Here is a 12,375-nt window from a genome sequence, read left to right as displayed (position 1 = left end):
TGTTTTCAGAGACTAAAAAGTCCCTAGTCCCTTCCTAGAGGTTATTAAATGACCATGTTGCCCCTAGTATATAGAAAAATAACAATCAAACAACACCATGGGGTGGCGGGTCAATGGGTGCATGAAGGGGCATTGTTGGAAAAGTCCCAAAAAGACTCTCCTTGAGAGTCTTCTTCATTTAGTCCCAAATGCCTAGTTTAGTCCCTAAAAAGTCCCCCCCCCCCCCCCCCCCCCGTTTGGTAAAAAAGTCTCTAAGAGGAACTTTTTCTAGTCCCTACACAAAAAAGTCCCTGGAAACAAACACCCCCCATAGTAGCACAACATTTAATATGATACGGTATCATAATATGATACTCAACCCTCTTTCTTCATTTAATTCTATGCCACCTCATCAAATTTGTCTAGTTGACATGCATAATACTATCTATGATACTTCCATTACAACTAGCCTAATGGTGGAGTAATGGTTTTCACCTTGGTTTCCGCATATTAATCGGGCAACTCCTTTTTTAATAAATTAAAGCCCTAAGTGACACCATTTCGAAAAAATGGGGGTGTTGCTTGGCTTAATTACAAATATGACTACTATTTTCTTCTATAAAATACATCAAGGCATAAGCTTTTAAATTTTTGTAGAGAAAGGCCAAGCTGCCAAGCTTTATAAAGCTTTTCACAATTTTTTAAAGATACAAGTAAGTACAGAAAAAAGATAATGTACTTATATAACACGACTGCACCCCCTTGGAGTGTGTCGTTTTCATACGCCGTGGCAGGAGCACACAACAACACATGGAACTATCCCCATCCGAGATGACGGCGAGCTCTCAACTTCCCTGCACATATAGACGTCGTTGATCGGATAGACCGTCGCAATCCTTCCCCACCACTAGCTAGCTAGAAAAGCGAGTAAAATGCTTGTGTATCTCGTAACAATGAGAATATTGATCATTTATTCTTGCAATTTTCAGCTGCTAGACTTATTTGGAGTCTTTTAAAATGTGTTTTTGATTTGCAATATACTCCTGATAGCCCATCTGAATGCTTTGGGAGGTGGATTAAGGGCTTCCCAAAAGATGATAGTAGCCCATCTGAATGCTTTGGGAGGTGGATTAAGGGCTTCCCAAAAGATGATAGCAGCCCATCTGAATGCTTTGGGAGGTGGATTAAGGGCTTCCCAAAAGATGATAGAAGGCTAGTGTTGGTTGGCATTATATCTGATCATATGGCTGTGGTCAAGATGTCGTGTTCCTCGATAATGAGCTGGTCTATATTTTTTAGATAAATGAGGCAAGACAAAAACTACTAATATTGGGGGCAAAGCTAATGGAGCGGGTGGCGAGCCAAGTGTTCCGGGCGTCCCAGGGCTGGAGACCAGGGGTGTTGCGCATTGGCGGTGGATGAAGATGATGAATCATTACTCTGAATACCTCCTTCTTGCATATGATTTGGTGATGTTGTCTAAGAGCGTCTCCAACAGGCGCTTCAAAACTGTCTCACGCGCTAAAATCAGCGTTTTTGTGCGCCGGAAACAAAAACAGCGCTTGAGCAGTCGCTGTAAAGTAGAGCGCTCTCATAAACTTTAGCGCCCGGGTATGCGCACGGGCCGCGGGCTGCAAATTTTGGGCGCCGGATTGTGCACGCAGGCTGCTGCAGGTGGGGCCGCCAGTTTGGACGCCGTGTTTTTGTGTATTTCGAAAATCTCTTCATCGCTTCCACACGCAAAAGACTATTTTGGCGCTCTAAAAGAATTATAATGCGTCTGTTGAAGATGCTTTAATAGTTGAGTTTTTTTTCCTGTTTGTGTTGCTCCGGTACCGGTAGTTTGTTTGTCGTGAATTTGACTTGGTCTATTTTGTCGGCTGTAGTTTGGAAGTTTGAAGGTTTTAGCCGATATAATCATCGAACCCCAGCGATGCAAGCCGGTAGCGCTTCCGTCTGAAACTTTAGTTTAAATTTTTTAGCAGTTTGCAGTCGTTAAAGACCAAATGGTTTTTTTATATAAAAATGAAAGGGTCGGCCTCTCTTTGACGAAAATATAGTTAGAGAAAGCGAGTTGATTGAACTGTGGCGTCGTTAATGGGTGCTGCAATGGCACACGGCGAGCACGTCAATCTCAAAGGACGGGCGGTCTAAAAATCTCGGCTTTCACACTGAGGTGGACTTTATGGCACGGATTTTTTTAATATAGTACAAATGCAGACGCTTATACATACGTATATAATTATTTTCATAAATGTACACACGCACCATATTCTTTTGAGCATATTTGAGAGACTAAGCCGACACATCAACTTGATATTGATGAAGTCGTCATAGACGTCTTCGTGGTCGACAGGAAGTCTCCTCCTACTAAACACAAATTGCTGAGAGACTTGTAATAAATACTCCCTCTGTTTTTTTTTGTCCGCATATTAATTTTGGTCAAAGTCAAGATTTGTAAACTTTGACAAAGTTTATAAACAAAAGTATTAACATATACAAAAACAAATCAATACTATTAGATTTATTATTGAATGTACTTTCACATCATATAGATTTGTTATCACAAAAGTTTATATATTTTTCTATAAACTTGGTCAAACTTTACTAAGTCTGACTTCAGTCAAACCTAATATGCAGAGTAAATAAAAACGGAGGGAGTACAAAGAAATACGAGCACCCGTGCCAAATTTAGGATTTAAACTATAGCGGATTAGAAATATATCATCCTCCTAACCATTCAACCACCACAAGTAGGTTTGTTTGGGTGCAGGAATGGAGGTTGGTGTTTCTAATTTCTCACGTTTTCGTTGCCATGCTTTTGCTCCAGATCAGCGGATCAGATCCGTGGCATGGACGGCCGTGTGGGGGCCTGGGGACCGGACGTCCCCGCGGACGTGGCAGATCACCACGATAGCCTCTCACGTGCATGCGACATGGCATTGTTATCACGTACTACTCCCTTCATAAAAAAAGATAAGAACGTACGCATGAAGCGATAGTGTATACAGCTAAGCAGAGAAGATTAACAATGCGGGCACCAAGCTACGTGGCGCAGGATCCGTATCATAACGTGCCGACTTGGCAAGCCACCACCTTTTCGCAAAAAATAAATACTTAAATGATACGCACCACCTACAAAGAAATTTGGCAGGATGGATATTGACAATGGCTTATCTATCTCTGAAGAAACGGACGGCTAGCTTAGCTCAGGTAGTAAGTGTACATACTAAAAATGTTGCTTGTTTGCATGGGCCACTATAGATCAGAGCATGCGCGCCACACGCAACCGGGTGGATTGATCGAAGGAAACGAGGGGGTGCGCCGCGGTGGCAGGCAGTGCGCAGGTTGCCGGTGACTCTCGCTCGCTTGCTGGCTCTCTCCATCGGAGGTTCGGCTCGGAGAGTACACGCGGACGGGTCGAGCTCATGACAGACAAGTACCAAATGGCAAATGCATGATTGGTCGATGGCGATTTATCTCGGCCAGAAAGGAGACGCCGAAAGGCAAAAGAGCCGTTCCCGTAAAAGGGAGAGGAATCGAATGTGCCTTGTGATTCTGCTCCATCGTGACAGAGATAGGCGAAAGAGACGAACCAACAAACCGATCCATCACCATACTCACACCCTCACTTTTTTCTTGAGGGAAGTACGCACACTCTCACGAGCAGTGTCCAAACGGGAGATAGGCCAAACCCAAATTTTAAACCCAATTTTTCTTTGTTTCCATTTTCCAAATTTTCGTTCATTTATTTTAGATTTATGTACTTTTTTTATTTATCATGAACTTCTTTTTCAAACTTGTGAAAATTTTTCTTGCAAATCCGTAAACTTTTCTTTTCGTATTTTCATGACCCCATTTCCAAATTTACCATCATTTTTGCGTTCATGATTTTTTGCAAACTCATGAACTTATTTGTATATCTTGAAATTTTGAAAATTCATGGTTTCTTTAAAAAAACTTGAACTTTTTTCAAATTCTCAAATTTGTTCAAAATTTTGAAAAGTCAATGGTCAACAACTTGGGAGTATTCATTTTTTTCGTAGATTTGTTTATCCAAAATGTTTTCTCTCTTGAAAAGTGCGACCAAATATCGAACATTTTCACCTGTAGATTTCTCATGATAAGATCTTTGAAATTAGATACCAAGTTAATAAGGTTTGATGAACTTTTTTCCCAAAAAAGGAAAATAAAAAAACAAATACAAAAAAATGGCAGCCAAACAACAAATACCAAAAAAGGCAGAGCCCGAAAGCACAGTTGTGGTTGTCACTTTTTTTAAGCACAATTTATGTTTTTTTTGGGAAAAACATAGGTTATGCTCACGGAAGAACAACCATGCTTCTTTTTTTAGAAGCACTCATGGAATCGTAAAATTGCTTCTCGTAGAAGCATATGTTGTGTTTTTTTGAAAAACTTTCAGTCTATTCATCTTCAATGATGTTAGTATAATGAACACCAGAATAATAAAAATTGCTTCTAACGGAACCAAATCTGTATTTCCACGAGAAACACAACAATGCTTTTTCATGAAAGCGTGGACTGCGTGTTTTTTTAGAAGCATAACTATGCTTTGTCCAAAACCTTCAGATACTACTCCCTCCGTCCGAAAATACTCGTCGAAGAAATGGATGCATCTAGACATATTTTAGTTCTAGATACATCTATTTTTATCAATTTCTCCGACAAATATTTTCAGACGGAGGGGGTATTTAAACCCAAAAACGCGTATAGTAAAATAAAAAAAACTGAAATTCAGAGGGAATTCCCAGCATGTGACATGTGACGTCGGCTGGACGCATCACTTGACGTGCTCAGGCCAGAGAAGTGACCCTTGTGGTAGTCCCCAAGAGATAAAAGTTGGTTAAAAAAATTGAGACAAGATAACAGTTGGTTAATTGCTCCAGAGGTTTCTGATTTCTTGTGCATTCTGACACAGACATGTCCACACAAGTAGAGGCCCATTAGAAGAGGCTCTGGAGGAACATTTGCTGCTCTGTGGGCTTTATCAGCTCAGCGGAATGGAACGACAAGCCCACAACAGAAGAAGAAACACCCCCATTCGGGTGCGGCCCAGGAAAGCACCACAAACCCCACAGCCACTCTCTCCACCGCTAAGCCGCCGCCCTTCTCGCCCCCGCCGCCGCCCCCGGGCCGCCGCCGCACCCATGCTCCCGCTCGCCCGCACGGCCCTCCGCCGCCTCGGCCCCGCGGCCGCGGGGGACGGCTCCCTCCCCGCCCGCCTCCTCCTCCTCGCGCCGCTCGCCTCCAAGCCGTCGTCGTCCACGCCGCCGGAGTACCAGATGCCGTCGGTGACGTGGGGCGTGATCCAGGGCCGCAGGGAGCGGCTCGTGTCCCGCGTGCTCGCCCTCGACTTCCTCCGCTCGGCCGGCGTCACCGACCCGGCGGGCGAGCTGGAGGCCGTGGAGCTCCCCTCCTCCCTCGACGTGCTGCAGGAGCGCCTCGACTTCCTCCTCCGCCTCGGCCTCTCCACCGACGACCTCTCCGCCTACCCGTTCCTCCTCGCCTGCTCCCTCCGCAAGAACGTCATCCCCGTCCTCTCCTACCTCGAGAAGCTCGGGGTCACGCGCGCGCGCCTCGCCGCCTTCGTCCGCGCCTACCCGGCCTGCCTCCACGCCTCCGTCGCCGTCGACCTCGCCCCCATCGTCAAGGCGCTCCGCGGCCTCGACGTCGACCGCCAGGACATCCCCCGCGTCCTCGAGCGCTACCCCGACGTGCTCGGTCTCAAGCCCGACGGCACCATCAGCACCTCCGTCGCCTACCTCGTCGGCATCGTCGGCGTCGCGCCGCGTGACATCGGTCCCATGGTGACGCACTATCCTTTCTTCCTCAGCATGCGTGTTGGCACCACGATCAAGCCGTTCTGCGATTACATCACATCTCTCGGGCTGCCGATGCGGATTCTCGCCAGGATTATTGAGAAGCGGCCGTACATTCTTGGATATGATCTCGAGGAGACGGTCAAACCAAATGTCGAGGCATTACTCAGCTTCGGCATTCGGAAGGAGGTGGTGCCACTCATGATTGCACAGTACCCATCCATTCTTGGATTGCCCCTGAAAGTGAAGCTAGCGGCACAGCAATACTTCTTCAACCTGAAGCTCAAAATGGACCCTGATGGGTTTGCCCGAGCTGTCGAGAAACTGCCGCAGCTCGTGAGCTTGCATCAGAATGTGATACTGAAGCCCGTGGAGTTCCTCCGCGGCCGGGGGATCACCGATGATGATATTGGGCGTATGTTGATCCGGTGCCCCCAGATTCTTTTGCTGCGGAACGAGCTCATGAAGAACAGCTTTTACTTCTTCAAGAGCGAGTTGAAGCGGCCAATAAGTGAGCTTCTGGAGTACCCAGAGTATTTTACATACAGCTTGGAGTCGAGGATTAAGCCTAGGTACATGAGAGTGGCAAGCAAGGGGATCAGATGTAGCTTGGATTGGTTTCTGAACTGCAGTGATCAGAGGTTTGAGGAAAGGATGCGAGGGGATTTTATTGAAGGGGATGCACCAGGTCCTTCGTTTACAATGGGCGGGAAGCTTCAGATGTCTGGGAACCAGTTAGTATCGGATGATGATAATGAGGAAAGCGACGATGAGGTGCTATATAGGCGGACCGTCATGCTCTAGTGAGTATAACTGCTTCTTGTTGCTGACCTGTTGTAGCTTTCCATCAGTCTAATGAGTTTATTGACAAATTACTAAAAATGGTCATATCTGTTTCAGATTTGGTGGAAGCTAATCCAAAAGGTCTTCCACATGCGTTTGGGATAGCATCATATAAGCAAGTGAGTTTGAGTTTGCATGTTTTTACATGTCGAGCGGTATCTATTCTAGCTCTGGTATTCTTCAAAGGAAATAGGAATGATATATTTACTGATACCAGTATTCCAAATTAGCGATGAAGAACATTCAACTTGTCTCATTTTCCAAGCATAAACAGCCACAAATTTTTTAAGCAGTTTCATGCTACTCTGGTAAGCTAGAAGCAGAGGGGCACTGTTGCAAGGAATAAGTAAGAACTGAAGGGTTACTACTTATTGAACTGCAGCCAGAAATGTGTAGGTAACAGTAAGTAGTTTTTGGTAGATGCTCCTTGAGAAATTACAGGGACGAGACGGAATGAAATGTCCTGTGTCAACACACTTGATGCCATTTTGGAGGCATGGTAGATCTCAATAGTTCTATGTGTGCGCAGTAGAAAACAGTCAAAGTAGTAATATTCGTAATAACCTTGTAACTTATGATTTACTTCTCAAGTCTTAAAAGTTAATTCTAGCTGTTTTATTTTGTTCATCACTCCAGGCTTGTAAGTATATTGTTGGTTGTCTTCGTTTGGAATCGGAATTGGTTAAGTGTCCAAGCACCCTCACATTATTGATGAGTGCTCTGTTGCCACCAGCCGCAACCGGAGGTCGCTGGGGTGCTGGCCTAAGCGATGTCGGTCTTTGACCGCGCCAGATGTACTCAGGTACATCCTCTGATTGTTCCCCGTGAAGGATGAAAGCGGGACACCTGTACATAATTTTAAAGCGGGTGATCGGTGAATTGCTCAAGCGAATGGACACGATGAATTAGTGATGAATTTTTTTCCCGCTGCAAAGAAATGCTACTAGTTGATTGTTGCAGTAGTTGATTTTTGGTACTCTATCTAGGACAGGGTGTGATCACACAATAGGTTCAGATCTTTGTACTAACTTTTAGTACTGCCATTATGTACTGTCTGTAACTCAAATACTCAGCATAACAGAACTTTTGCCTGACGCGAAGTTCATGCCAAATCTTATTTGAATCTGAAACAAAGGCGCGTAGGGTGCCAAGCCATGATGACATAGCTATATATCCGAGCATTTCTTCTGCAGTCTGCAACGTTGCGTATTTTCTCCACCATTTCCCTGTCTGAGCTGGAGCGATGAATCAGATCCATTCTTCCTTCTTTTTCGAGATGACGGATCAGATTCATTGACCGGTCACTCAGCATGTTAATCAGGTCACCAGATTAGCGCCGAGGTCATCAGATTAGAGCCGAAATCACATCAAAACCACGAGCTAATTTAAGGCAGGTCTTCAGGCTACGAACTGATGACCTCTTTGCGTACAAAAGTTTTCCCTGCTCGGAATGTTGGTGAATGACAAGAGGACACAAACAAAGAAACGCATCTTCGATCTGCTTTTAACATTTTCTCGTTAACGTTGCGGACGGACCACTTTGAAGCACGTTTCCTCCGTCCATTGATGGCCAGCATCGGTTCTTGTTCCAGATCGATCGCCGTCTGGGCTTGGCTTGCATTGCCCACAATCCAACCATGCAATGTTGAGCATCGTTCATGGGGTGGCAGATCTGTTTGGGTAGAAATTCAACTAGTAACTGTTTTGTGTTAATCTGGCATCTTTTTGTTCCCTATTAAGTTGTGACTACTAAGTTCCCGTTTCCAACGTAGGAAGTAATAAAAATGAAAAATAGATGGCATGCAACCTGATTTCCTACCGGAATCTAAAACAGGGCAATACTCCAAGAACGTGTTTGGTTACATTCGCAATGGAGCCTGCCCCAGTGGAGCCTGTTTAAGATTCGCAATGGAGCCTGTTTAAGGGTATACAGACTCTGGGTATTCTGCATGTCGTTTGGTTGCCTGCATTTGGACCAGCTTCCATCCTCCCCGTAGTGTAAATTGCACTAGGCCGAGTCTGCATATGCAAAAACGGCCGATCTGAATGTTCTTGGCGGGCCTAACCAAGAGCGCTTTAAGTTCCGTGCAAGCCAGGCAAGCAAACAACTCAGTACTTAGCCCGCCAAAGCCTGGTTGGGCTTGATGCAGCCTTACCAAACGCGTCTCAGTACTCTCGTTTGGATACCACACATTAAAAACACATGAATTTTGAACACAAGGAGAAGAAACACATGAGGTAAAGGCCACATGGCTGTTTTCCTCCAAAATTTGAATGGATTGCCACATTTCACAGGAATTTCGTCGAAATCTTGGCCAGACATTCTTTGTTCCAAACAGCCCCACATGTGGAATTTTCCTACAGAAATTTAACCCTTCAACGATTTTTCTCTGTTTCAAAAGGGGGCCTAGGTAGCCGAACAACATTGGCAACCAGGCTACAACAGCTAGCCAGCACGCAAAATGTCACTATAAAAACCCTTGGTCATGTGCTTGTACGACCCAGCGCTTTGCCGCCGGAACAATGGGAATGAACGGCGGGACAAGCGGGCGTCGACGGACGCAAGCAGCCGTCGCCGTGGTGCTCGCTCTAGCTACGCTAGCAGCAGTTGCTGCAGCCGGAGAGCAACAGGAGGCGACGGCCTCCAGCGTTGTCGGCGGCAATGTCACGGTCGTCTCGTCGACGGAGGCGTCAGGCCTGAACGTCACCGCCATCTGCTCGTCGACGCCGTACCCGGCCGCGTGCCGGACGGCGCTGTCCTCGTCTGCGTCGGGGGCGGCCAAGGACCCCTTCGCGGCCTCCGTGCAGTTCGCCATGGCCCGTGCCGCGTCGGCGCGCGCGCTGGCGCGCAACCTCTCGTCAGCGTCGTCCGATCGCCGTGGCGCGGTGCCGCCCTCGGGCATGGACGACTGCGCCGAGCTGCTCGACGTCAGCCACGGCCAGCTCGGCGACGCGCTCGCGGCCGGCTCCGCGCACGACGCGACCACATGGCTCAGCGCCGCGCTCACGAACCAGGACACCTGCGCCGACAGCCTCGACGCCGTGCCGGCCTCCTCCGGGCGCGAGAGCGTGCGCCGGAGGGTCGGCGCGCTCGCGGAGTTCATCAGCACCGCCCTGGCGCTGCACGCCAAGCTCAAGGGCGGGAGCGCGACGCCACCGCCACCCCCCGCGCCCAACCGGACGTTCCCGTCCTGGGTCTCTGACCACGACAGGAAGCTCCTGGAGTCCGCCGCGGGCGGCGTGACGCCGGACGCCGTGGTGGCGCTGGACGGCAGCGGGACGCACGGGACCATCGGCGACGCGATCGACGCCGTGACGGCGGCGGCAATGCCGCCGGTGGGCTCCTCCAAGGCGGGCGTCGGAGCAGGCAGGAAGGTGATCTACGTGAAGGCCGGGCGGTACGAGGAGAGCGTGCGGATCTCGAGCACGCAGAGGAACGTGATGCTGATGGGCGACGGCAAGGGGAAGACGGTCATCGTCGGCCACAGGAGTGCCGCCGACGGCTACACCACCTACGCCTCCGCCACTGTCGGTACGTACGTGCTACGGTGCTAGCATACGTATTTGATGTGCATGCCCCATGGTGAAATCAAGGACCACTGCTACAAAAAGTAACAGATAAAATTTGGTTGCAACGTTTTCTTGGCCTAGCTACTCCCTCCATCCGTATATATAAGGCACAATGCATTTTTTGAAACTGCCTTTGATCATTGATAAGATTAACATTATATGAGATGTATAATATAAAAATTATATCATGAAAAGCTCCTTTCACGTACTAATTTGACGGTATGCTTTGTAACTTGCATGTTATATACTTATTGATTTAATATGTGGTCAGATTAGTCTTAGAAAACACATTAGACCGTATATATATTGATAGAGGGAGTATGTTCTTGCAGAAGAAATTACTACATACCCTACCATCACAGCATCATCCAAGCAAAAGCTAAAGCCCAAAAATATAGCAGCTGGCCACTACAGTCGCCTGTACCCTCCAAACATAATGGGACAAGCAACCCAAATATGCCCATGTCAATACTTCCATTTGGTCTTTAGATCCATACACTTTCCACCACTTTATATCCACCATCTCGTCCGCAATATGTTGCACTATCAATAGATCCTATGTATGGGGAACCGTCAAATGTAACGATAGCGATGTTTCACTTGCCAATGTCACTCACATGCATCTTTTCCAATACTCGCTAACGCGTTTAATGTGGTCGTGTGTGCATGGCAGCTGCAATGGGCTCGGGCTTCATAGCCAAGGGCCTGACCATCATCAACGACGCCGGGCCGGGCAAGGGCCAGGCGGTGGCGCTGCGGGTCGGTGGCGACCTCTCCGTTGTGTACCAATGCGACATCGAGGCATACCAGGACACACTCTACACGCACTCCAATCGCCAGTTCTATGCCGAGGACGGCATCTCTGGCACGGTGGACTTCATCTTCGGCAACTCCGCGGTGGTCATCCAAAACTGCGATATCCATCCCCGAAAGCCCCGCCAGGGCCAGAAGGACACGATCACGGCCCAGGGCCGGACCGACCCAAACCAAAACACCGGCATCTCCATCCACAAGTGCCGGATCGCCGCCGCGTCGGACCTAGGTGGCACGAAGGTATATCTGGGCCGTCCGTGGAAGGCGTACTCGCGGACTGTCGTGATGCAGAGCTCTCTCGACCGCTCGATCACCCCGGCCGGGTGGCTGGAGTGGTCGGGCCAGTTCGCACTCAGCACGTTGTACTACGGGGAGTATGGGAACACCGGGCCTGGCGCTGGGACAAGCGGCCGGGTGAAGTGGGGTGGAGTGCACACGTCACTGTCCACCGTGGAGGCCACGCAGTTCACGGTGAGGGATTTTATCTTGGGAGACTCATGGTTGGGTGACACCGGAGTGAGCTACACTTCAGGGCTATGATTAAGGTGGTGTCATGGAGTCTGTGGTCTACTGATAAACTTGAAAAATGGAACCAGATCACATGTAAGGACTGGATTGGTAACAATAAGATGGAAGCTAGTGAGCTGCCATGCTAGCCTAGCTACCTGCTAACACATGACTTTCCAAGCTGTTGTTGTGCATGTCCCGTACTGAAATCTTATCGAGGCTTGTTATTCACAAAAAGACAACATTTAGAATCTTTTGCACACTGCATAAACGATGCTGAATGTAACCAACAATCAAGCTACAACTGCTCCCTCTGTCCTGAATTACTTGTCGCAGAAATAGATAGTAATGGGAGTATGATAGAAAGAACCAAACAAGAACCGAGGGCACGTTCAGCTTAATTACGCTTGTAGAATTACCCTCACATGCCTCAACACCTTACAAATAACTGCTCTTGCACAATCAGTTCATCAGTTCGTCATTTTGGAACTACCTCTCCCAAGAACGATAATTCTCGGGTTAAAAAGTAGCAAGAAAATACACCTTCAGAGCTGGTGTAATTAAAAACAACATTTTCATAGAATTTTAACTCATAATCTGAACTCTAGGGCAAATGCGTAACCGAAGACCTGCAATAACAATGGTTAGAAGTTGTTCTAGCAGAACAATGAGTAGATGTTTGAGAAGAAATCTGAATGAGGGGGCTCACCTGCCATTGGCTACGCATGGGTAGTTGATTTACTATAAAAAAAATAAAGTGTAGTTCAAATTTGCACACACTTCTGGATCTTCTAAATAGCGGGGAATATGCCCTGAATTATCC

The 12,375-nt window shown here is 47.7% G+C and overlaps 2 protein-coding genes across 5 annotated transcripts; both read left to right on the top strand.

Annotated features, from left to right (window-relative positions):
* The first annotated feature begins 4,979 nt into the window (after nucleotides 1-4,979).
* LOC125514983 (Mitochondrial transcription termination factor family protein) lies at nucleotides 4,980-9,083 on the top strand. Of its 4 annotated transcripts, none has more exons than XR_015608830.1 (3): nucleotides 4,980-6,622; nucleotides 6,720-6,781; nucleotides 9,065-9,083. XR_015608830.1 is itself a non-coding variant. In XM_048680384.2 (1 exon), the coding sequence occupies exon 1, from the start codon at nucleotides 5,148-5,150 to the stop codon at nucleotides 6,621-6,623; it is 1,476 nt and encodes a 491-aa protein (XP_048536341.2). In that variant the 5' UTR covers nucleotides 5,046-5,147; the 3' UTR covers nucleotides 6,624-6,718. The 4 variants fall into 4 exon arrangements, 1 of the variants encoding a protein (XP_048536341.2); XR_007286732.2 differs by lacking the exon at nucleotides 9,065-9,083 and adding an exon at nucleotides 7,396-7,850; XR_007286731.2 differs by lacking the exon at nucleotides 9,065-9,083 and adding an exon at nucleotides 7,299-7,850 and having other exon boundaries at nucleotides 4,981-6,622.
* An 85-nt stretch (nucleotides 9,084-9,168) lies between these two features.
* Nucleotides 9,169-11,719, top strand: LOC125512721 (pectinesterase). The gene is made up of 2 exons (XM_048677813.2): nucleotides 9,169-10,194; nucleotides 10,906-11,719. The coding sequence occupies exons 1-2, from the start codon at nucleotides 9,186-9,188 to the stop codon at nucleotides 11,583-11,585; spliced, it is 1,689 nt and encodes a 562-aa protein (XP_048533770.2). The 5' UTR covers nucleotides 9,169-9,185; the 3' UTR covers nucleotides 11,586-11,719.
* The last annotated feature ends 656 nt before the right edge of the window (nucleotides 11,720-12,375 follow it).

The sequence above is a fragment of the Triticum urartu genome, chromosome 6A (genome assembly GCF_056163025.1).
Source record: "Triticum urartu cultivar PI428250 chromosome 6A, HENAU_Tu73, whole genome shotgun sequence".
Taxonomy (NCBI): domain Eukaryota; kingdom Viridiplantae; phylum Streptophyta; class Magnoliopsida; order Poales; family Poaceae; genus Triticum; species Triticum urartu.
Note: the sequence above shows the minus strand (reverse complement) of the source record. Positions and strands in the feature narration are given on the sequence as shown.